General features: G+C 41.8%; 1 protein-coding gene across 1 annotated transcript in view; it reads right to left on the bottom strand.

Annotated features, from left to right (window-relative positions):
• Positions 1–24,131, bottom strand: part of ZNG1C (Zn regulated GTPase metalloprotein activator 1C) — a 68,974-nt gene that overhangs the window by 12,921 nt on the left and 31,922 nt on the right. Inside the window, 4 exon segments of the mRNA XM_032801789.2 lie at positions 2,397–2,462; positions 2,567–2,635; positions 12,377–12,428; positions 23,389–23,445. Coding sequence (XP_032657680.1) covers positions 2,397–2,462; positions 2,567–2,635; positions 12,377–12,428; positions 23,389–23,445 — 244 coding nt within the window.

The following is a 24,131-nucleotide window of genomic DNA, read 5'->3' as shown; positions in this document are numbered from 1 at the left end:
CCTTCCTCTGCAGCGTGGGGCATGGGTCACTTGCTGGTGGATTCTCTGCAGCTTGAGGTCTTCAAACCACAATTTTGAGGACTTCAATAACTCAGTCATGGGTTAGGGGTTGTTATAAAAGTGGATGGGTAAGGTTCTGTGGCCTGCTTTGTGCAGGAGGTCAGACTAGATGGTCATATTGGTCCCTTCTGACCTACGAGTCTATATTGTCTAACCTCACGATCCCCTGAGAAGTCCCGACCCCCAGTTTGAGAACCCTTGGCCTGCAGGCTGCAATCTGAATAGGAACCTCATTGTGCTAGGCACTGTACTACCAGAATACAATAATTTGAATACAAGACAACACAACCCGTAGACTTAAATAAGAGGAGAAAGGCCAGATGAGGAAAATGCTGGTCAGATTATATTACATAGTCTAGCTATGTGCAATACATGTTCTCTGATATAGTGCAATACATGTTCTCTGATTCAACTGGAAAGTTGCCAGAATTTTTAAATTTTCATTTTTCGACTAGGTATTTCAATTTTTTAAAAAGCTAATTTATTTAATAGAATGCATGTGTGAATGAGAACACCATACCATTGCCTATCTCAGTAGGTAGACAGTACACCACACGGTTTTCTGGTTATAGATAATTATGATTAAGTTGTTAACGCCCTTAGTTTTTTTACTATTCTAAAACAAAAGATATATGAATGTGTGTGACTGTCAACATTTTAAAAAGGCTCAGCAGCATGATGAAGTGATTAGAGCCAACACAATGAGACCAGCAACTAAGTGCCAAAAACTCCCCTTGGAAAGGTCCATTAACACTTCATAGAAAACCTTGTAAAACTTTCTAGTTACACACAATTCTGATTATCTAATATATTCTGTATCTCTTCACAAGGATGGGACAGGTTTTAATTTTTTTTATTTACACACACACACACACCTTGCATTAAAGTAGGATCTTGTCAGTCAGTTCCTTTCTGCTTATTCCTCATCTGAAATCCTAATCCTCTGTTTGACAAATTAACTGGTGTTAAAATGACTGTAGTGTCAAACAGGATAATAATTTAAGCAAAAAAAGAAACTGTGGCACCCATCCTACAACTGACTGGGACAAATCTGCATGGAGCCCCATTTATTTCAGTGAGGTTTAGTGCACAGACAGTCGCAGGACAGAGGCCTACCTTATACATTTTGCTTTGATTCAAGTGCTCAGTATAGTAAAATGGGGGGAAAATGCAGAACATATATTGATACATATCAACATTATTTCCTCCCAGACTATATTTTCCAAGCAGTATCAGTGGGTTTTTAGATTTTAGGGAGGGGGAGGAGGAGGAGGATTGAAGACAAACACAAGTGCCCTGATTTTCTTGTAGCAGGACCATGTGCATATATAACCACTACTGAAAGTTCAAGTAAAAATAATTACGTCATTCAACTGTGCACCATTGCAAATGCTGTTCTCATTAACCAATAAACAAATAAACCTGAGCACATTTTTTCTCTTTACTGTAGTCTATTAAAGCACTGACAGAGTTCTGAATGTCCATATTTTCTGTATCACCTTTTTAACCAACTACTTGTTTGTAGGGGAATAGGTAATATACACTGAAATAGAAGCTACTTATAAACTCTTTGCAAATATAGGACAATATTTTCCTGAGAAATTTCACTTATTGTTTGCATATCCATTGATTGCTTCTTTAAAAATATCATAACATTCTCTACGACCTTGAGATTAAGTGTTGACTTTGACATGTCTCCCCTTCCCAAACTGTATGGTGCATTTAAATTTCTGCAAGTTACGTTGAGAAGTATAATTACAACCCTTGGCAGATTTTCCAAGTGAATTGGCCATTCTGGGTGTGGGTGGGATGGGATCTTTCAGAGGAATGACAGCACACTGAAGTAAGATTTCAAGGACTATATAACATTAAAGACCTGGCAACAAGGGCTTCTGCAAAGAAAACTCCACATTTATACAACTGATCATCATGGAGTAGCTTGTGACTAGCCTTACAGTAGCAATACAGGGAAATAAGGATTCTCCCACCCTTGCACAGAGGGCTGACCATAATTCCAGCTTTGGTGCTCGGGGCTTCCTCCCATTAAATCCAGAGCAAGTGGGCTGAGAGTAAAGGGAACAATGTATGGGTCTCTTCCCCCTATATGCTGGCCAGCAGAGCTCACTAGCCACGTGGGAGGAGTGAAGCGGTAGGAAAGAACTGAATCCTGAAAATCAAGTTATTACTGCCTTTCCCCTAGCTCAAATGAAGTGATCCAGGGATGGGGCAACTATGAACATTCAAGGATGTAGCTAGACTGTTTTATCCTTAACAGGAGTAAGGGAGTTAAAAAACAGAAGTTTTTATAAAAATTTAGGTAAATTTAAAAGCTGAACCTTGAATCTTATGACCTCCATGGGACGACCAGCCTTGTCTTTCACACTCCTCTCCCACAGAAGATTCTACAAATAGGAATATGTTTTAAAAAACAGAAGCTTTACACAAATGATAATTTTCTCAAGTGGTGCAGTATACATTTTTCAGGTAACAGTTATGCAGCACTCACCTGAATAAATTCATTTAGATTTTCTTCAGTTATGTTTCCTAATATTTCAAATGTAATCGTAACAATACTCTGCAAATAGAAAAATCTAAATATTAATATTCAGTTATTCTAAATTAGAGACAAACTAAACAGTTCAATATCTTATTTAAAACAAATGTTTGTGCACTTAACAGTATAAATCAGGAATTATAACAAAAAACTCCAAAGGAAAAAAAAACCACTACTGGTTCTGCTCTAATATAGTATATTACTCTGGTCAATTCAGCTGTTTTTATAATGTCAGTTTAAGGAATACACGATTCCCTACAGTCAATACTTTTGGGTATTTTGATGCCATAACATTTCATATTGTAGAACTCTTTGCACTAGTTGTTCCCATTCACCAGCACAGTTTCACTGGGCTGATACACACGTGTCACAATAAGAGGGTTCTCTTTTAATGCACCAGACTTTATCCTGTCATTGCTGTACACTTTTTATGCTAAAAAAATAAAGCTTTATAAATAGATCCCTAAATAAAAATACAAAATGCTGTATTTTACCCAGAAGTGAACAGTGGATTACTTCTTAGACCCTGATCATAGACAAGGAAAAAAAATCCATGTGCCAATGTCCTGTTTAGAACTGCTGAAATTAATTTCAAAATACATTAAGAACCATGTTTTACTTAAAGTTCAACATACAAAATTACCATCTCAGTGGGGTGAGATAAGGTGTGTGAGGTGATATTTTGTATTGGACCAACTTTTGTTGGTGAGAGAGACAAGCTTTCAAGTTTACACAGAGCTTACTTGAAAGCTTGTCTCTCTCACTAACAGAAGTTGGTCTAATAAAATATATTACCTCACCCACCTTGTCTCTCCAACTGGTCATAATATTTGGAGAAAAATACAATGACTAAAGCAGCAATTCTACGAGTTTACTCAGTGACACAGTAATTCACAAAATAAAATAAATAAACCAACCCACACCCCAAACAAGTGCTAACATTTTGTTAACGGGTAACTTCAAAAGAGGGACTGATCCAAGTCACACACTATCCTTCTATCACAATCTACATGAAGTCAATAAGCACCCTTTCTCCTCCAGAAGAACTTGTAGCCAACTGTGAGAAAACTTCCTGCTCTCATTTACACCTCATACATCTCAATAGTTTTTTTTTATAAACCATTGTTAAACTAAACAGGGATAACAACAATGAACTCATACTGCTTCCTAGTGGAAAATGGGCTGCTGGTTACACAGTACCACACCACATAAACAATAATCATTTCCTTAATAATATCAAGTTGCTACCTCCCACACAAAATTCAGGAAGTATTACACTTTACTCTTTCCACTAGGTATTCATGGAGGTTTTTATACAATTGTATTTCAAGAGAGACTTAAAACACAGATTAGTGTGAACATGAATCTGAATTATGAGGGAAATTTTGAACTCACTCTTAGGCAGTGGCCACAAAAATAAAATTTAAATATAATGTAACTTAAGTTTAAGTATTAATTATCCATCACTCTCTGCCGAACAATTTTAATTATGGATGTATCGATAGCAACTCCAATAATCAAGGTCACATTGAGATTTGAGCTAAAGCAGTGGTTCCCAATCTTTTTCTGTAAAGGAGCCCTTTGGCATCTGACTAAATTTCTAAGGCCTCTTTCATATTTACATTTAGTTTCATGTTGCAGTTATTGTATTAGTTAGGTTACTTTATTAGTAAAACAACACTCACAAAGGAACCAGAAGTAAACAGTCTGCAATTATAACAAGTTTATTTATTATAGCAACCATTAAACTGTGTATCAAAGTATAGGTAGGTATCAAAGAACATTATGGAAATACAGTCATCAAACATGGTATGACAATTAAGAAATCATAGGTACTGATATAAAATATAACTATGGTAGTTTTCTTAAAACTCATTTAAATTTAAAATTGAAATAAAAGAAACGTATTGTGTTACTTGGTGTGATGAGTGAGCCTGCCTTTGTGAATACAATCTTGATATATTTTGCACAATATTTGAAAGTTCCAGCCTAAAGATCTTGCTTTGTATCCAGTTTGTATCTATATCTTGATTTTAATGAGATGAGTGCAGAGAAATCACTTTCATGCAAATGAGTAACAGCAAATGGGATTTAAAAAAACACCACAGCTCTGTCTGACAGCCTTGGATACTTTGACTTCTGTTATAGCCAAAACTAGATCAATGAATGCTTTGTAAAGTACATCTTCAAATCTCCATCACACAACAATTCCATTAGCTCCTCCTGTCTTCAATATTCAAATCCTTTGATGGTTTTGCTTTTATAGCAAAGAGGTGTTGAATCCAAATGTTAGCTTCTTCACAGGAAAATATTCTTGGAAATTGCCCTTGAGGTTTACCAAATGCCAAAAAATGTTACGTTTTGCATCTTTCATCTAACATAAATCTAATAAAGACAATCAGAATTGTCATTTGTCACACAACACCACAACTGAAGCTTTATCATCATCATTGCTTCTCCTTAGTCTTGATCATCTAACATGGTTATTGATATTCCTTCCCCGAAGACCTAAATTCAGTTAAATTAACTGAGAAAATATGTCCTTCAAGTATGCCAGCTGTGATTGTCTAAAAGGTACAATTTGTCGGTCTGAAAATTCAAAAGGATAATCCATGAAAAACGACGTCTCTGAACAAACAGGCCAATATCTTCCCAATGGACTTTGGTTTGTAGAAGTAATGAAGAGTGTTCACTTCCCAGGTTACTGCAGAGTGCTAAATATGCACAAATTCATAGTACACGATTTAAAAAAAAAATCATGATTTTAACATCATTTAATGCTGCCTTTAATTCTGCTGATTTTTTTGCCCCCAGTGATTCACAACATATGCTAGAACGGTACCACTGCATTTTTGGTGACACTTGACATACTCAAGTGACAATTCCATTCAATATATACCCACCATTGCTCGAGCTTCATCAGTACACAGACCAATACAACGCTTCCGTAATAAAAAAAAAGTTATTCAAAATATATCTTCTGCTGTTATGCATGTGGGCAAAGGATAATGACAAATCAAGTCTTCAGCCATCTCATCAAAAATATACCAAACACATGCAAGAAGATTAGTAACATCTGTTGATTTGCAAGGCAATATACAGACTCAGCTGCAAGCATAACACCAGTTTTTCCACATGATCACTCATGTCATATATTCTGCTAGATATTGTACTGTTCAACAGGGGAATAATCTCTAATTGCTTTTCTTGCTTCTCTCCTAGCATTATGTTTACCATGTCCTTCACTGCTGGAAGAATCAGTTCTTCAGCAATTATGTGTAGCTAACTTTATATGAAACTCTAAGAGCTTTATGATTGACATGGTTTGTGTTAATAACACACTGTTTTCCAGCCTATAAGTCATTTAACGATTGTTTGAAAAATTCTACAGGCTAATCTATGTACAGAACATGTTTTGTAACTAAATGTCAGCAGAGTTTGGCTGGTTTTAAACACTAATTAGAAAGCATTTTGTAAAACAAAAAAACTGTGTGGCAACTATACATCTTCTTGTATGACACAGGTAAAGCCAAATGTAATGTAAAGCTCATCATACTCTCTCCTCTTCTCTGTTCTTTCATAAAGTTTGTCACCTTCCATATTTTCACATTTCACACCAGTGACATGTCACTCATGTTTCCTTATTACTAGTTACACTTTTGCTGTCACTTTGATCCTCGTTGATTTCATGTTTGTTCAATAGTAGATATCTTTTTTCTTCTTATTGGTTCCGTTTTTTAACACTGGTCCATTTTTGTAACAAAACAGTTATTTTCATTTTAACTAACATTATTTTCAGTAAGCTCAGCTATGGAGTGGTTTGAAGCCTCCGAAAATACACATATATACTAATACACAGAGTTTAGTTTAGTAGTCTCAGGATTCCCTGAAAAACCTATACATGTCACTTTATCTGTATTTCTGTTTCCCTTGAATGGGGCTATTACTTTCTGAGATTTGTGAGTCTTGAAATGCATGGCAGAAAGAGTACTTCTAAATGCTCACAAGGGGGTTTAGTCCTGAATGTGCAAGTACTGGTACTACTGGAATGCCCTACCAGCATGACCTCCCATACATTGTGCATATGACATCACAGTGAGTGAACGCCATTTTGTTCTCACAATGGCATCGTCTGTGCAGCAAAAGTGCTGGAATGCAGTTTCAGTGAGTTCTGGCCCAGGTTCAAGGGATGGAACCCCACATAACCCATGATGGACCCCACTTTGGGAACCACTGAGTTAAAGTTTTAAAGTCCCACTATTTCTCATTTTAATATTTTGAGTTTAGTTTCCAGGTTTAAGACAACTGGGTTTTCTATAATGAGGTGGTGTCAAAAATGTGACTAACTTTGCTGATCTCCCTTCTTAAAATTTAGGCGCAGTACAGCCATTTTGCAGAACTACCAGAGTCCACAAACTTCTCTCTCTCTCACACACAGACACACGCTCTAACATATTCGCAAAAAGCACTTTCTGTTTAACTTGCAAAAACAACTATTCCTCCAGTTCATCATAGTGTCTTAATAACCACCAATGGAACAGTGCACCCAACACCTATTTCAACTATATGATATAACCTCTTTGGTTCTGTTAACAGGCTGCCTCCATTTCACATAGCAATTGCCTTTATGCCTCCCCTACATCATGCCACTATCCTAATTTTCAGAACTCCTGGGGAAATGCTGAAGTTCACCAGTGAAAGTCCTGATCTGACCAACCTTCCATGGTTTCATGGAACATGGCTTCCTCTGTGGTGGGCCATGGAAAATTAGACAGCAAAACTGTTTCAATAACAGAGGCAAGAGCTCTGCAAGGTTCCCTACTCCCTCTTAATACAATACACCAAATAACCAAAAAAGATGATCTAATTAGACTGTCAGGACAAATGTGTAACAAGATGACCTGTTACAGACACAGGAAAAAGAAAGGGTAACACAATAATTCAAAGCAGAATATGATCAAAATATTTTGAAATCTGTGGTCAGCAGAAGGGGATAGCAATAGTTTTATTAGAAACATTTCTAGACTCTTGAAGTGATCATAAATAAGGGAGCTGTCTTTCATCAGGAGAGTGATGAACCCCCAACAGTCAAAAGGGCCGCCACAGCCACCTAGCATGAAAACCCCCATCCCAGCAGCCAGCTCTCATCTCATTGTTGCTTCCCCCTCCTCCCTTTAAATATATTTTCATGAAGTCCAAGTTGGGCCTTTCCCTCTCCACCTGCTGGGATTGTGGCCTCAAGTGAGGGAAGTGGCATGGAGTTTGTTTATGTGAGCCTTCCCTCATGCCCTGACATACAGCTACCGAGCATAAAGCAAGTATTTTTTGCCTTTTATGCACTACCCTACATTTCGATCAGCCCAGACTGCGAGATATGCAGACAACAGAGATCTGAATAAGGCTCTTTATATTAACCTGAAACATTTCTAAAACACTTTTTTAAACCATTTACACAATTTATTTACTGCATTTCACTCAGCTTAGAGAAAAAAATTGAATATTGGTTTTAGTTTCCAATAATCCATTTCACCCTCTGGTTCTCCAGAACTAGCACAATGCTCTTCTGTTGAAGTTTGCAACTATTCCAGGAAATGTTAATATCAAAGATTTTCATTATATTAAAAAATTATTTAAAAACTGTTGCAAATTGCAGGTTTTAGAAAGTTCCTTTCCCTCACCTCATCTAGCAGTGGTTGCCATTAAAGCATTGACTGCCAACAGTTACTAAAAAGACCAGTTTACTTTATGCTTAGGTTTAGAAAACTTGGTAATTGTAGTATCTGTTGGCAAATTATAACTTTATACAAATTATAACTTAAAGGGGCACCATCAAGTTAATTGAATTATATTAAAATGTGGCTGTCACCCATATTACTGATTATATTAATTCAAAGTTTTTTGTTTTTATTTGAAAGTTACTCTAAAAAACCCTGGATAGTTTTGAATTGCTCACTGAAGACAAATTTGAGATAGCATTCTCATTCAGTGTCTAATGAAGCATTCCTATGTTAAAATCACAACTTCCACCACAATGTATTTACCCTCTCCCCCACCACCCTCACCAGTGCTTTCATTGTTCATTTACATTGCATGTTTGGGTTCTAAATAAAGTGTCAAACTACATACAGAGGAAGTCCCACTCTCCCCCTTTTAAGCAGCAAAACAAAATGAGTGCTCTTGAAATGAAAAGAGCAATTTAGCTAGGGCAACAAGGGGTCTTGTAAGTTCCAAACAGAGAAAGAAGATGCCACAATTACAAGGCTCTCACATAGAAACAAATCTATTCACTATTTAAATAAAAGAACGTTTTAAATACAGTGATCCCTATATGGCCAGGAGCATCTTACAAGAAACAGATAAAAATGGTCCAAGGGTGAATATTAAAGCAAAAATCTATTTAGAATCAGAGCATAAATTTTGAAATGTATTTATGAACTAATCCAAAAAAAGAAAAAAAAATATGCAAAGCATTTTATATAAGTGTCAGTGTCTTTAATCCTGTCAGAAAGAAATATTTTATGCCTCACTAAACCAGAAGACACCAGAGTCAATATTTTTGAATAAATATATCCTTAGTACACATAATGTGATTTTGTTCCCTGGGTTTCAAGTAAATTGAACTTTGTAATCCACTAGTATTTTGTAACCCTGGTTACTCATACTGGTGGAATACCAATATATTCATGTGATATGTCTGAATGAAGAAGCACCTGTTTTATGTCTCCCCACCCCATTAAATGTTGTAAACAGCACAGTGGAAACAAGAACGTATTAGAACTACAATACACAAATAATGTTTACATAGATTAGTAGTTTTTCTTTTAAAATGCTAAAAATATGCTACGTATATTTTAGATGGTTACAGTCCTCCAATTTTCCACATTTACCAGCATTAACAAATTGGACTGTAAAGCTTGCATATGAAAACAGGCACCTAAACACTACCTTTCCCCATATAGTATTTCATTGATGAACAGCATTTTATAACATTTGTGCTACACTTCTAGGTGAGAGGGATAGGGTGTACAGAAGTATTTGGGGGAAGATAAGTAGTAAATATTGAGAGGGGAGTATTACTTTTGACAAGGGAATTTTAATGCCTATAGTGAAGTTATTTTTTTAAACAAAGCTTTCAATAAGGTTTTTATATCAGACAGTGATTAGTAGAGTCATGGAGCAGGAAGTAAATGGCAGGCTAGACAGAAAACTAGCTTGGAAACAGTAGGCAGAGGGGAATTACAGATGGGAACTTCACGCTGGAAAATGGTTGAAGGTGGGGTCCATAAGCATTACAGCAGAACCCCCTTTATCCAATTTAACTGGGACAGGGGCCAGATCAGATGATCAAAAATTCAGACAATTTGGAGAATGGAAAAGTATGAGGCTGCAACTCCATTTAGCAGCCAAAGGAGAGATCATCAACTTCTGGACCTGCGTTCACTGGTTGTTTGGTTAATGCACAGAGCCGTATAATGGCAGGTTGCATAAATGGGATTCTACTGTACTTTTAAGTTCTCTGCTGTTCAATATTCTTATCCAACCCATGTATTATGATGACAAAAACTCCAAGCAAGATGGTACTGAAGTTGGAGTTGCATCAATGAGCCAGCCAGATTCCAAAGGACTTGACTGATGTAGGTGAAAGAACTGCATTTGCCATCTGCTGCCCAATGTAGAAAAAGGTAGAGCAATTAGTCTAAGGACAAAAGACCAATTTTACCAGCTTAATACAGGGGTGGGCAAACTACGGTCTGTGGGTCAGATCTGGCCCGCAAGCCATTTTAAGCTGCCCATGAACTCTAGCTGGGGCAGGGGCCGCACCACACAGCTTTGCCCCGCTCCAGCTGGGGCGCCGGATCAGGGGCCACACCATACGTTCTGAGAGTTGCAGGCCACTCCATGCATAGGAGCTGGAGAAGGGACATGCCACTGCTTCCAAGTAAGTGCCACTCAGAGTCTGCACCCCTGAGCCTCTCCCCACACCCCAACACCCTGCCCCAGCCTTGATCCTCCTCCCGTCCTCTGCACCCCTCGGTCCCAGCCCAGAGCACCCTCCTACACCCCAGACTCCTCATCCCCAACCAGAGCCCTCGCTCCTTCCCAGACCCCAAACCCAATTTTGTGAGCATTCATGGCCCACCATACAATTTCTATTCCCCGATGTGGTCCTCAGACCAAAAAGTTTGCCCACTCCTGGCTTAATATGTGTTCTTCTGCTGATATGAAAAGAAAGCAGCCCTCTAGAAGAGTCTGCTGCCTCTGCTTCCGTATGCAACAAGCAGAGGATGTGCAAATTAGGAGTTCTGGACTTGTTTTTCTATAAATTTTAGCGGATAATTTTGAGCACAGGCTCAAGGGTTATGCTTAGCTCAGAAACCTATTATATTTTATATGATCTTACTTGGATGTCTCCATGATATCCACAAGACTCTCTGGGGAACATGTCCACATACTCAACAAACAAAAAATTCTCAGCTTTCACTTTTCTCTGTGACTTCACACTGCAAGCTACTTTTGCCCTGTATAGCACCAAGCATATTGTCAGTGCTTAATAAGCAATACAATCACTGTTACACATAGGTCTATTTCTGTAACAGTGATAAACTGGGCTTCTCCCCTGTACCCCCAATTTGATTTTTAGTTTAGGAGTGTTTAAGAAAGAAAACAACACTATATTTTCCATTAATCAAGTAAAAGAAAAATTTAAGACAGTGGTTCTCAAACTGGGGGTCGGGACCCCTCAGGGGGTCTCAAGATTATTATATGGGGGGTCACGAGCTGTCAGCCTCCACCCAAACCCCGCTTTGCCTCCAGCATTTATAATAGCATTAAATATATAAAATAGTGTTTTTAAATTATAAGGGGGGTTGCAATCAGAAGCTTGCTATGTGAAAGGGGTCACCAGTACAAAAGTTTGAGAACCACTGATCTAAGAGGTAATAATGAACCTCTTCCTATTGTTAAAAATGCAACAATGACAATTCTAACTGTGTACTAGACAGAGGGTCAAATTCTGCCCTGACTTACATGCCAAAAAGTAAAGCTTTGATCCTACAAACTCTATATGTGCTTAGTTTTACTAATGTGAATAGTCCATTAAGCACATGCTTAGTTTTACTACCATGAGCAATCCTATTAACTTCAATGGAACTACTCATAATAGTTAAATAATCATGTACATAAGTGTTGGCAGGATGAAGACCTAAATTAGGGAAGATTCTAGTCCAGAGTTATAAACCCACAATTATACAGTTTTTCCTTGTAAAACAAATTGCAAGCATCTATGTAAGAAAATTTACACATATTGGGCTAATATATCAGTTGGCTGTAACCAAGATTCTAAATGTATACATGCGTAACTTGGTGCTCAACTACTCAATTTATATACTCAAATACTGTTTGGGTGCACAAAATACGCACCCAAACAGAAAAATGATTACTACAAACCCAAGGCCCAGTCCTGCACATGAGTAATTTTATTCATGAGAGTCATTAATTTCAATGAGGCTACTCATGTGAGTAAAGTTATTTACATGATTGTTTGCAAGCCACTTTTGAAAATATGGCCCATTGTATATATTTAGTTCAATATAATAAAGCACATCCAGGCAGAACAATGCATATATTCAAATTATCCCTTAATACATTATCACTTAATTAATACTCACTATTGCCCATTTGATTAGTATGCAATGCCTAACTTACAGCAGTTACTCCAATGGATTTGGTTAGAAAGTTTAATGTAACAGGTTTAGAAGTTACCTTATCTAGGTGTGGGTGTGTAGTCTGCACATGCTGCAGCTTTTTCTGCAAACTGAAAACAAGTAAACTTGAACCTTGCATTGTCTTAGAGTACCAGAGTCAAATACTTAGCTACTTTCTGTTACTAAAGTATCAAAAGGACTATAAAGAATATATAAACATAAATGAAGCATTATCTGTACAGACTGAATTTTACACTAACAAGTAGGACAAGATAGAAAAATTTTATTTAAAATACTGTCATGCTTAGTTTTACTTTCAGATACATATGCAATTCTAAAGTAATGTGCACCTATAAAACTTATCTCAAAGTGTGTTTTGATTACCTATACATATACATAAACCCACACACGCATTTGATAATACATAGCAGCAGGCATGGAAATTACTTTAATTTCAGCACATTGAACAGATGTGATGAGAGTCATATGAGAATCAGGGAGACCAGAGAAGAAAAGGTAGCAGTAATCTATGCAAAAGATGGCTAGAGTATGGTCATGATGGAGTAGCAACAACTGAATGAAAGAGACAATTTTTTGAGATATGGCATAGAAAAAGCCAGGAAAAAAAAAACCTAACAGTCTTGCCATCACCATTCTGACTGAGAATTGGATCAGTGATCACTGATACAGATCATGTAAACAATGATTTGGTGACATATACAGAATTTTTATTAGGCAAAAAATACTTCCTCCATCAACTGCCTTCTTTATACATCTTGGCTTTCCTAAATTTTATTTTAAGAAAAATATTGCCTATATATCTACCTACACTTTCAGAATGCTTCACGTGGGGTGGAGGGAAGTTGTAAAAGGCACTGCTGTTACGCTGTGAGACAGAATGCAGATAAACATTTTCCAGCAGATTATGTCTTCAACAATTGTAGCATATATCCAACTACAGGGAGGCCAAGGACTTCAAAACAAAACATCTGCAAGGTTTTAAGAACAGTGAGGGGTAAATAGGTAAGAGTGAGTTTAAAAGAGGGGAGGGGGAAGTTTGTGTGTAGACAAGCTGTTGAAGTGAATTAGTCACCCCAGGGGTCATGATAAGGAGGGTGTCAAATTTAATCCTTCCCAGTTGGTTAATCTTTGAAGGATTTTCTCTGTTTTGCAACTGTACAATACATCTAATGTAAAAGGAGGAATCAAGGACCAATAATTCAATTTTACTTGTTTATTTATAGCTATGAAATTATGTTTGGCAGTGATTAATGTCGTTTCCATAACCCAAACACAGTAAATGGAAAGGACCTTTTGATTACTTGATGACATTTGCTACTGTAAACAAAAACAAAAGGGACAAAGACTAAAGAAGAGACTCATTCTTAAAATAAACCAAAGCATTAAACTACTATACAAGTTAAATTTATACTCAAATGCCAAAATACATGGAGAGTTTACATATCTTAGTTCTAACATATGCACACACAGCTGGCAAAAAATACAGTTGCTGCAAATAATAATAATGGTTTTGAAATAAATGTTCACTTTAATACTCTAAAAATGCAATAAATCAACTCTCAGCCAACTTTTGTGTCAAAATGAACGGCAAACAGTCATCCAAACAGTATCACTAAGAAGACAAGGTAAAAAAAAAATCATTGTAGTCCTTTCCCTACTTTAAATCATGTTTTTAAAGTTATTAGGGCACGGGGCAGGAGAAAGGACCTGTAGCATTTACTAAAACAAGATATACTATGTGCCAACTCCCCTAATTAAATTAATTCATGTAGACAAGCCCTTTCTCACTCGTGGTACAAATTAGTTGGCGACCAGTCTTTTGCAAACTCCAGTGCCTTTTATTTCCCTGCGTGCATTTCCACCACCACCTATATACAGTTCTGTACACTTCAATACTACTCAGGTAGCCACTTGGGGGAGAGCTAGCTCCTGTAGCGAGGTGGGAACAGCGATCCCTAACTCCTTCCTTTCCTGTCCCCCTTTCCTGTTCCTTCCTGCTAGCTTTGTAGGCCTCCTCCCCATAAAGCTCACAGGTGATTACCTTGCAGTCCTTTAATGAGCCACACCCTGCCAGCTCCAATTACTTCCCCTTAATGGGAGCTGAGCTAACAGGGGCTGGTTCAGTGCCTCTTAGGCCAGCACCCTGTTACAATTCCTAACATGAGACACCCGTTACTTCAGTCCCTGTCCTTTCAAACTCAAATCATCCAATTGTATGTTTTGTGGTGCAGAATAATCCAATAAGGACTAATGTGAGGCCACAACATACAATTTTACTATTGCCTAAGACTCTACATTTGAACCTACGTCTCCAGGAAAGATGGTTCAGAACAACCTCAAATTTTGGGGGGTTCAAAATTTCAATTGGACTTTTGTGGCTCAGACTCATTTCTAACCTAACAGAGAAAAGGCTTATGCAGTAATTTACTGTGCCCTCAACAGTCTCTCACTTTAGATTTAAGTCTACCTGTAAAGTCTAGTCTATTCTCACTTTATTATAAATTATTTAAAGGAGAAGTGCTGAATGGGGCAAATAAAGGTATAAGAAAATTATGTTAAATAAATAAAATATTTTTACACATCTTGAACTTTTGCTTTTCTTGTGTCATTTTTTGGTCTTCATCCACATTGTGTATTACAGGGGAAAGAGGTACAACTGTATTACTTGTCAACTCAGTGTATAAAAATAAAACAAATGTTGATCACTCAGATGCATTACCAAATAACATGTCTTGTTACAATTGTGACTTAAATGTCACAATTTTAATTGTAGAAAAAATATTCAAAATGAAGTACAGTATGATTTTAACACAAAGCTTTAGTTCAGGTTCAGGTTTATATTAGTAGTTTGAGTGCACATTTTAATTTTCAAGAACGCTAGAGTCTTGAAAAGTAAACGCTAGAGTCTAATGCTTTCAAACATTCGAAACTCAGGAAATTCAGAACTAATGTCTCAAATAAAGTAATCCATGCTCCCTCAACTCTGTCCCTGTACAAATGTCAGTTTACCATCACCTACTTTGCATGTAGCTTACCTAAAATGCACAGCTCAGAAACTGGTTCTATGGTTTCATGCATATGTCTCCAATATAAAGTGTGGTAATTTGTCACTACACACTTTTGTTCTTTGCGTGCAAGTGCTCTAATGTGTCTAATTATAGATTGTGTGCTTTACAAACAAAACTACAAAATGTAAGAACACAAAGAAAGCTGTAACGCAGCGTAACTCAATGGGCTCAATTCCGAGCGCAGCTGTGAACCTTCAAAGAGTAAATGGGTGTAAGGATCTACACCCTGCATGGAAGGAGAGCAGCTGCCAGTGGGCTGCTATTCCTCCCTTCCATGCAGGTGCAAGGAATGGACTGAATCCTGGCTTCCACCCCCACAAGATGCTGGCCAGCTGAGCAGTGGTGGAGAGAGAGTAAGCTGTGTCAGGAAAAGGACTCTTGCAGTTTTACTTCCTCAATGGAGCAAGCAAGGGCGGCTCTAGGGATTTTGCTGCCCCAAGCACGGCAGGCAGGCTGCCTCTGGCGGTTTGCCTGCGGAGGGTCCACTGGTCCTGCGGCTTCAGCGGACCTCCTGAAGCCACGGGACCAGCGGACTCTCCGCAGGCAAGCCACCGAAGGCAGCCTGCCTGCCGCCCTCACGGCGCCGGCAAAGCGCTCCCCCACGGCTTGCCGCCCCAAGCACGCGCTTGGCGTGCTGGAGCCTGGAGCCGCCCCTGGGAGCAAGTGGGTCGCAGGATCTTAATCATAACTCAGGATCACAGCTTGATCCCTGCCTTGTTCCTAGGGCAGCACAGGTATATGCTGTCTTTTACTTGGGCTGGGCTACACTGCAAGATGCCAATCCGACTTTATGATTAGGGCTATGTTTTTTTCCACAGAGATCGTAGAACTCATGGAATCTGTGACTTCAGACCTGGCTGCTGGGAGCTGTAGAGTCCCAATGCCTCCTGCAGGGGCAGGGAGCTGTGAGGTACCCCTGCCACCTGAGGTAGCAGTCCCTAAGCTAGTGGCCCCTAAGTTCTCAGCTGCCATGGGGAGCAGGAGTACCCTGCAGCTCCCAGCCGCCCCCTTGCTTCCACCACATGGGGGCACCCCTGCAGCCCCCGGCCCACCCCATTGTGACACGACCCTGCAGCTCCCCACTGCAGTGTTTGCGGGGGGTTTCCCGCAGCTCCCTGCCGCTGGGGAGGTGAGGGTGAGGTAAGGGGATCTTGTAGCTTCCCTCTGTCACTGGTGACAGGGTAGGGACCCTGTAGCTCTCAGACCCCACAGGTGGTAGGGCCCCAGAACCCCCAGCAACCCCGCAGCTGCCCAGTCCCTATCCATTTTATCATGGATATTTTTAGTAAAAGTCAGGGACAGGTCACGGGCTTCCCTGAATTTTTCTTTATTGCCTGGGGCCTATGACTTTTTCTAAAAATATCCATGACAAAAATCTTAGCCTTAATTATATTCAGACAATCTAGTTAATTAAGACAACCTAGTGAGCGCTGATAAAATGAAACTTTATTTTATGGATAGGTAAGGTAATATAGTCTGATTTTCTGTAGGCATTATTATGTGGGAGCAGAGTTAAGGTAGTTTCAGAGCCTTATTTGAGAAGTACTTGTGACACCTTAGAGACTAACATTTATTTGAGCATACGCTTTTGTGGGCTAAAACCCAGATCATCGGATGCACGCAGTGGAAAATACAGTAGGAAGATACACACACACACACACACAACATGAAAAAAATGGATGTTGCCATACCAACTATAAAAAATGGTTACTAACTTTTCTGTAACTGTTGTTGTTTGAGATGTGTTGCTCATATCATATCTAGTATGGTGTGTGTGCACGCCACGTGCACATATGTTGGAAACTTTTCCCCTAGCAGATACCCGTCAGGCCGGCTAGGGAGCCCCCTGGAGTGGCGCCGATATGGTGCTCTGTATAAGACCCTGCCAGCCTGACCCCCCTTCAGTCCCTTTTTGCTGGCTACTCCAACAGAGGGGAAGGTGTGGGGGAATGATATAGACATGAGCAACATATATTGAATAACAACTGTTACAGAAAGGTGAGTAACTGTTTTTCTTCTTCGAGTGCTTGCTCATATCAATTCCAGTTAGATGATTCCTAAGCCTTACCTCGGAGGTGGGGTCAGAGTCAAGGAACCTCAGATTGAAGAATTGCCCTGCCAAAGGCTGCATCATCACAAGAATGTTGAACGATGGCGTAGTGGGATGTGAAGGTGTGCACTGAGGCCCACGTGGCAGCTCTGCAGATTCCCTGGAGGGGAATGTTTGCTAGAAAGGCTGATGATGATGCCTGAGCTCTCATGGAGTGAGCTGTGACAGCAGGTGGAGGGACATTTGCCAAATTGTAGCAGGTACGGATACGCGCAGTGAACCATGAAGACATCTGCCGGGAGAAGACTGGTGTGCCTTTCATCCGCTCCACAATGGCGACGAACAACTGGGTTGTCTTACGGAATGGCTTTGTTCGGTCTATACAGAAGGCGAGCGCCCTCCTAACGTACAGCGAATGGAGGCGTTGTTCCCGAAGGTTGGCATGTGGTTTTGGATAAAAAACAGCAGGAAAATATCCTGACTTACATGGAAATGGGACACCACTTTTGGCAGGAAAGTTGGGTGAGGTCTCAACTGAACTTTATCTTTATGAAAAATGGTATAAGGTGGTTCACACTTGAGGGCCCATAGCTCGGACACCTGACGTACCGAAGTGATGGCCACTAGGAAGGTGACCTTCCAGGAAAGATAGAGACGTGAGCAGGAGGCCAGTGGCTCAAAAGGAGGGCCCATAAGGCAGGAAAGAACCAAGTTAAGATTCCATGCAGGCACAAGCGACTTCATTGGAGGATGGATTTTTTCCAAGCCTTTGAGGAAACGGTGCACGACCAGGTGTGCAAACACAGAGCGCCTGGCTGCTCCTGGGTGGAACGCAGAAATGGCTGCAAGGTGAACCTTAAGGGATCCAAAAGCTAGGTGCTGCTCCTTCAAGAACATGAGGTAGTCTAGGATGCATGGGATTGAAGCCTGGAGCGGGGACACCTGCCGCTGAGTGCACCAACTGGAAAACCTTTTCCATTTAGCTTTGTAAGTAAGTCTAGTCGAAGGCATGCGACTTTCCAGGAGCACTCATCTTACCGAGTCCGAACAGGCATGCTCAGCCTGGTTCAACCAAGGATCCTCCAGGCCATGAGGTGGAGCAACTGAAGGTCTGGGTATAGGAGATGACTGTGGCTCTGCAAAATGAGGTCGGGGCTCAGAGATAGACATAGGGGAGCTTGAATTGACAGGTCCAGCAGGATAAGGTACCAACACTGGCGTGGCCAGGCAGGGACCACCAGTATGACGTTCGCCTTGTCCTGGCGGATCTTGAGGAGCACCTTGTGGACCTGCAGAAATGGCGGGAAGGCGTAAAGCAATTGGTCCAACCACGTGATCCGGAAGGCGTCTGCAACTGAGCCCGGGCTGTGACCCTGGAAGGAGCAGAAGGCTGGGCACTTCCTGTTGGTCCGCAAAGCAAACAAGTTGATTCAGGGAAACCCCCAGATGCAGAAAACAGAGTGAATGATGTCCAGGCGAATAAACCATTCATGCGTAAGAAAACGCGTGCTCAAGCTGTCCACCAGTACGCTCTGGACACCCGGCAGGTATGAGGATTGAAGGGTGATGGAGTGGGCTAAACAGAATTCCCACAGAAGAAGGGCTTCTTGGCAGGGCAGTGATGATCGGGCTCCGCCTTGTTTGTTCAGGCAGAACATGGCCGTGGTGTTGTCTGTTAGGACTGCTACGCAACAGTCTTGGAAGCGGGGAAGGAATGCTTGACACGCAAGGTGAATCACCTTCAACTCCTTGATATTGATATACAGGGACAGCTCTTTTTCGTGCCCTACACCCTGCGTTGTCAGGCTCCCGAGGTGCACACCCCATCCCAGAGCAGATGCGTCTGTAACCAGGGTCAGGGTGGATTGAGGGGGACGAAACAGGACCCCAGCACCCACCATACGGGGATCCAGCCACCAATGTAGAAGGCAGAGTATGTGTCTTGGGACTGTGAGCACGATTATCTAGATTGTTGTGGTCTGGTCGATATACCGACGCCTGGAGAGGCCCGAGTCTTAGTCTGGTGTGTTGCACTACATAGGACAGGATGCCATGTGACCCAGCAACCTGAGACACTGCCTCGCTGTGGTGGTGGGAAACCTGCAGAGGCTGGTAATTATGCTTGCTATAGCCAGGCGCCGGGCCTCTGGGAGGAAAGCTTGCGCTTGGTTTGCGTCCAGGATTGCCCCGATGAACTCTACTGTTTGGGTAGGGGAGAGGACAGATTTGCAGATGTTTAGCATGATGCCCAAGCAACTGAACTTGTCCACAACCAGTTGCACTTGAGACCAGACTTGTTGGTGAGACCAGCCCCATATAAGCCAGTCGTCAAGGTATGGGAAGACATGCACGTGGTGTCAACGAAGAATGGCTGCCATGACCGCCATACACTTGGTGAAGACGTGAGGGGTTGTGCACAAGCCAAACGGGAGGGCTGTGAACTGACAGTGCGTCTTGTTCATCACGAAATGGAGAAAATATCTGTGGGTCTGGGTAACTGAAGTGTGAAAGTAAGCGTCTTTCATATTGAGGGTGGCATACCACTCTCCCGGAACCAGTGAGGGAATAATTTTTGGCCAAGGAGATCATTCAGAATTTCAGGTTGACAATGTGCTTGTTGAGCTCCCTGAGGTCCAAGATGGGCCTCCTTTTGCCTTGGGGACGAGAAAGCAGCGGGAGTAGAATCCCTTGCCCCATAACTCGAGGCACTTCCTCCACTGCCCCTAGGGCAAGGAGGGGTTGTACCTCCTGGATAAGGAGTTGCTCGTGAGAAGGGTCCCTGAAGAGGGATGGGGAAGGGGTGTGTGTGGAACAGAAATGGATAGAATATCCCGCCTGTACTGTGCATTGGACCGAACAGTCCAATGTAATGAGGGACCAGGCATGGTAGAAACGGGATAGATGGTTCAGACAGGGTTAATTGTCCGGGATGTGAGCTGGTAGTCCGTCCCTGACAGTACCTTTAAAATGGACGCTTAGAGCCCAGAGGTGGCTTGGATTGCCCTTGACCCTGCCCGGGGGCTGGGGGGAGAGCAGAGAAGGGGGGCAGACAGGACATGGGGACGTGATGGTCTATGTTGAGGGTACCTGCTTCTCCGATGTGAGAAGCCTTGCCTGGGTCTAGGTGGGAAGGGGCCTTGTTGCGTGGTCTGAGGCTTTAAACGGCTTTCTTTAAGTAGCCAGGATATTCATGCCCAAGGATTTAATAGTATTTCTTGTATCCTTCAGGGTATGCAGGTGAGAATCGGTTTGCTCTGCAAACAGGCTCTAGCCATCAAAGGGGAGATCTTGCATGGTGTGTTGCTCCTCAGGCAGAAGACCTGAAGACTAGAGCCAGGCGTTTTGATGCATGGTGATGTCATATGCCAGACTATGTGCAGTTGCGTCTGCAGCATCGAGGGAATCCTGAAGGGAGGTTCGAGCTACCAACTTGCCCTCCTCAGCAACGGCCCCCAGTTCTGTATGAGCCTCTGCAGGGAGAAAGTCTTGGAACTTAAAGACCACAGACCACGAGTTGAAATTATATCTACTGAGGATCGCAAGCTGGTTCGTGATCCATACTGAAAGGCCACTAGATCTTCCTGGGCGCCTGGGGTAGCCCCTACCACAGGTGCTGACTCCACAGGTTGCTCCAGGTCTGGAGGAGGGTGGCTAAGGGTCACCTCAGGAGGCCGGGCGTCTGATTGTGTTGAAGGGCGGGCCATGGGAGGGGCACCCTGGGCCTGATGATATGCCCAGGGGGTCCAAAATTGCCACTGGAGTTGTCAGTGGGTCATGACCAAGGATTCTTGGGCCTGACTGGGGAATGTCCAAGGCCCCTGAAGCTACTGGAAGGGGATTGGGAGTGTGAGGGCCAAGAGGGAGCGGTGTGTGAATTGAGCGAGGGGAGCACCGAGTCCCTTGATGGATGAGGGTCGTACGGTGATCGGCATCATAATGCTGACCGTGACCACTACTGGTGCCGTGCTGATGAGCAGTGCTGCATCAGGGAGCGGTGCTGCGAAGAGGACTGGTGCCGCGAGGTTGCCGAGCACGATCTGGACCTCAAGCGGGATCATGATCTGGCAGTCGACGGCGACCTTGAGCATGAACGGCTCCAAAGGTCAGGGCTGCGGGACAAGCGCCGCGAGTTTAACCGGTGTCGTGAATCAGACCAGTATGTAGAGCGGTGCGGGGACTCAGAATGATGTCGGGAACTCAAGGTGGCGTGGAGATACTGGTCTGAGAGCTAACAGTCAGAACATCACCGGTTTGCTCCTAAACAGTACCATGACTTGGGCCGGAGCCAGTGCTTGAATCGGGAACACCAGTGCCGTCATTTCGAAGAGCCCTCTGGCGGCCTCAAAAGTATCTGGAGTGGAAGGCAATATAACCTCTTCCACTTGTAAGGTCCCTTGTGGTTCAGGACTGGCATGAGCAGACTAGGGCCTAGTGGCTTTGTGAAGTTTAGAGGGCTGGTCCAAAGTTTTGCTCTGTTGGGGCCACAGCGACCGCTTCGGGCCTAATGAAGGGTCCTTCCAAGGCTTGCTTTTTTCGAGCGACCGGGGAGTGGAAGCAGTGCCGGGGTGGATGTCTTCGGGGCCTAGGAGACCGTTGGTCCCGAGGTGGGCATACGATCTTTTGCGAAGCCGTGGCCAGTACCACTGGGGGAGCACTGCGCAACGAGGCGCTTGGTCCCGTGTCTTGGGACGGACGCAATGCAGACTCCATGAGGAGTTGCTTGTGGCGGATTTCCCTCTTTTCTTTATTTGAGGCTTGAACGCTTTGCAGATCTTACACTTGTCAGCCTGATGGCCCTCCCCCAGACACCTAAGGCAGGAGTCGTGGGGATTGCCCATGGGCATGGGCTTGTTACAAGAGCTGCAGGGTGCCCCAGAGCCCTGCAGGGCAGTTGAAGGGCAGAACTGCCCCCAACTACTAAACTACACTTAACACTAAGATAGATGTCAACAATTAACTAACACAGGTAACTACTAAGATAAGAGAAAGCTAGGGATTAGTGGAACACTTGATAAACAAAAGACCACTGTTCCAACAACCATCAAGGGTGGCAAGAAGGAACTGAAGGGGGGTCGGGACGGCAGGGTCTTATATAGAGTGCCATATCGGCGCCACTCCAGAGGGTCCCCAGCCGGCCGGCCTGGCAGCTGCTAGGGAAATAGTTTCTGACATCCGGGCACATGGTGTGCGCACGCACCTAACTGGAATTGATATGAGCAAGCAGTCGAAGAAGAACAAGAGTAATCAATTAAGGTGGGCTATTATCTGCAGGAGAAAATAAAAAAAACAAAAACTTTTGTAGTGATAATCAGGATGGCCCATTTCCAACAATTGACAAGTAAGTGTGAGTAACAGTAGGGGAAAAAAATTAGCATGGGGAAATATTTTTACTTTGTGTAATGACCCATCCACACCCAGTCTTTATTCAAGGCTAATTTAATGGTGTCCAGTTTGCAAGTTAATTCCAGTTCTGCACTTTCTTCTTGGAGTCTGTTTTTGAAGATTTTTTGTTGGAGTATTGCGACTTTGATGTCTGTAATTGAGTGACCAGGGAGGCTGACATGTCCTCCAAATGGTTTTTGAATGCTGTAATTCTTGACGTCTGATTTGTGTCACTACGCAAATGAATAAATGGATACAAATCAGACGTCAAGAATTATAACATTTGGCTGTAGTTAATAACTTTTAGGTTCTCTAAATATAACATCTCCTTGTTCAATTCCCTTCAAATGTTTTTTAAAAAAAAATGTACCTCACTCCCAGGTAATTAAAGTGAAGATCAACTAAGAATTTTAGACAAGAGGACAAAATTCAGTTTATAACGGAAACTCAGTTGCAACCTTAAAGTGATAGCGTCTATTTAGTACAACCATTTCTTATGATTTCCTGTGTAATCAATTGCTAAAATAAAGATTTTAAGTTATACCGTACCTTATCCCAGATAAGCTGTCAAAAGCATGCAGGTCTAAAACTTCACAGAGATCAACTCTACAAGAAAAAAATAAACCCATAAAGAACAAACAAAACAGTCTTCACACTTTTCTCAACTTAAATATTTTCATAGTAGTAAACAATAATGCAAAAAGTTCAACTACAACACAGGCTTGTGATGTTTGACAGATGCAAAGCTATTTGAATGACTTCATCCACCAGATGTAAAGGTGTTAGATAACTGTTTCTCAAAGGAGGCTATTGCTACGATTCTTTTGTTGTATTTTTAAATAGGTTTCCAGTGGAAAAAATAGTATTAAATCACGTAATTAAAGACTTATCATAATATACATGAACAAGGGGCCTGAATTGACTTTGCAACCATAACATACTTTTCATATATTTTTTGCATGTTGTTTCCCAGATTTTTAAAAACACAAAGTGAAAACTAAAAACAAAACACAAACTGCATCATGTGGAAACAATCACACGTGGGTCAGCTGCTGGGCTGAAACCTTTAGATCTTCTTTGGCCATGGCTACACTTACATTTTTGCAGCGCTGGTAGTTACAGCTGCGGTCGTACAGCTGTGTAGGCCAGCGCTGCAGTGTGTCCACACTGACAGCGACCAGCGCTGCAGTGTGTCCACACTTGCAGCATTTGCAGCGCTGTTGTGAGTGGTGCATTGTGGGCAGCTATCCTACAGAGAAGATCTCCTCATATGTGTGAGCTCACGCGACGCG

The sequence above is a fragment of the Chelonoidis abingdonii genome, chromosome 6, assembly GCF_003597395.2.
Source record: "Chelonoidis abingdonii isolate Lonesome George chromosome 6, CheloAbing_2.0, whole genome shotgun sequence".
NCBI classification, from domain to species: Eukaryota; Metazoa; Chordata; order Testudines; family Testudinidae; genus Chelonoidis; species Chelonoidis abingdonii.
This window is presented reverse-complemented; position numbering and strand designations above follow the sequence as displayed.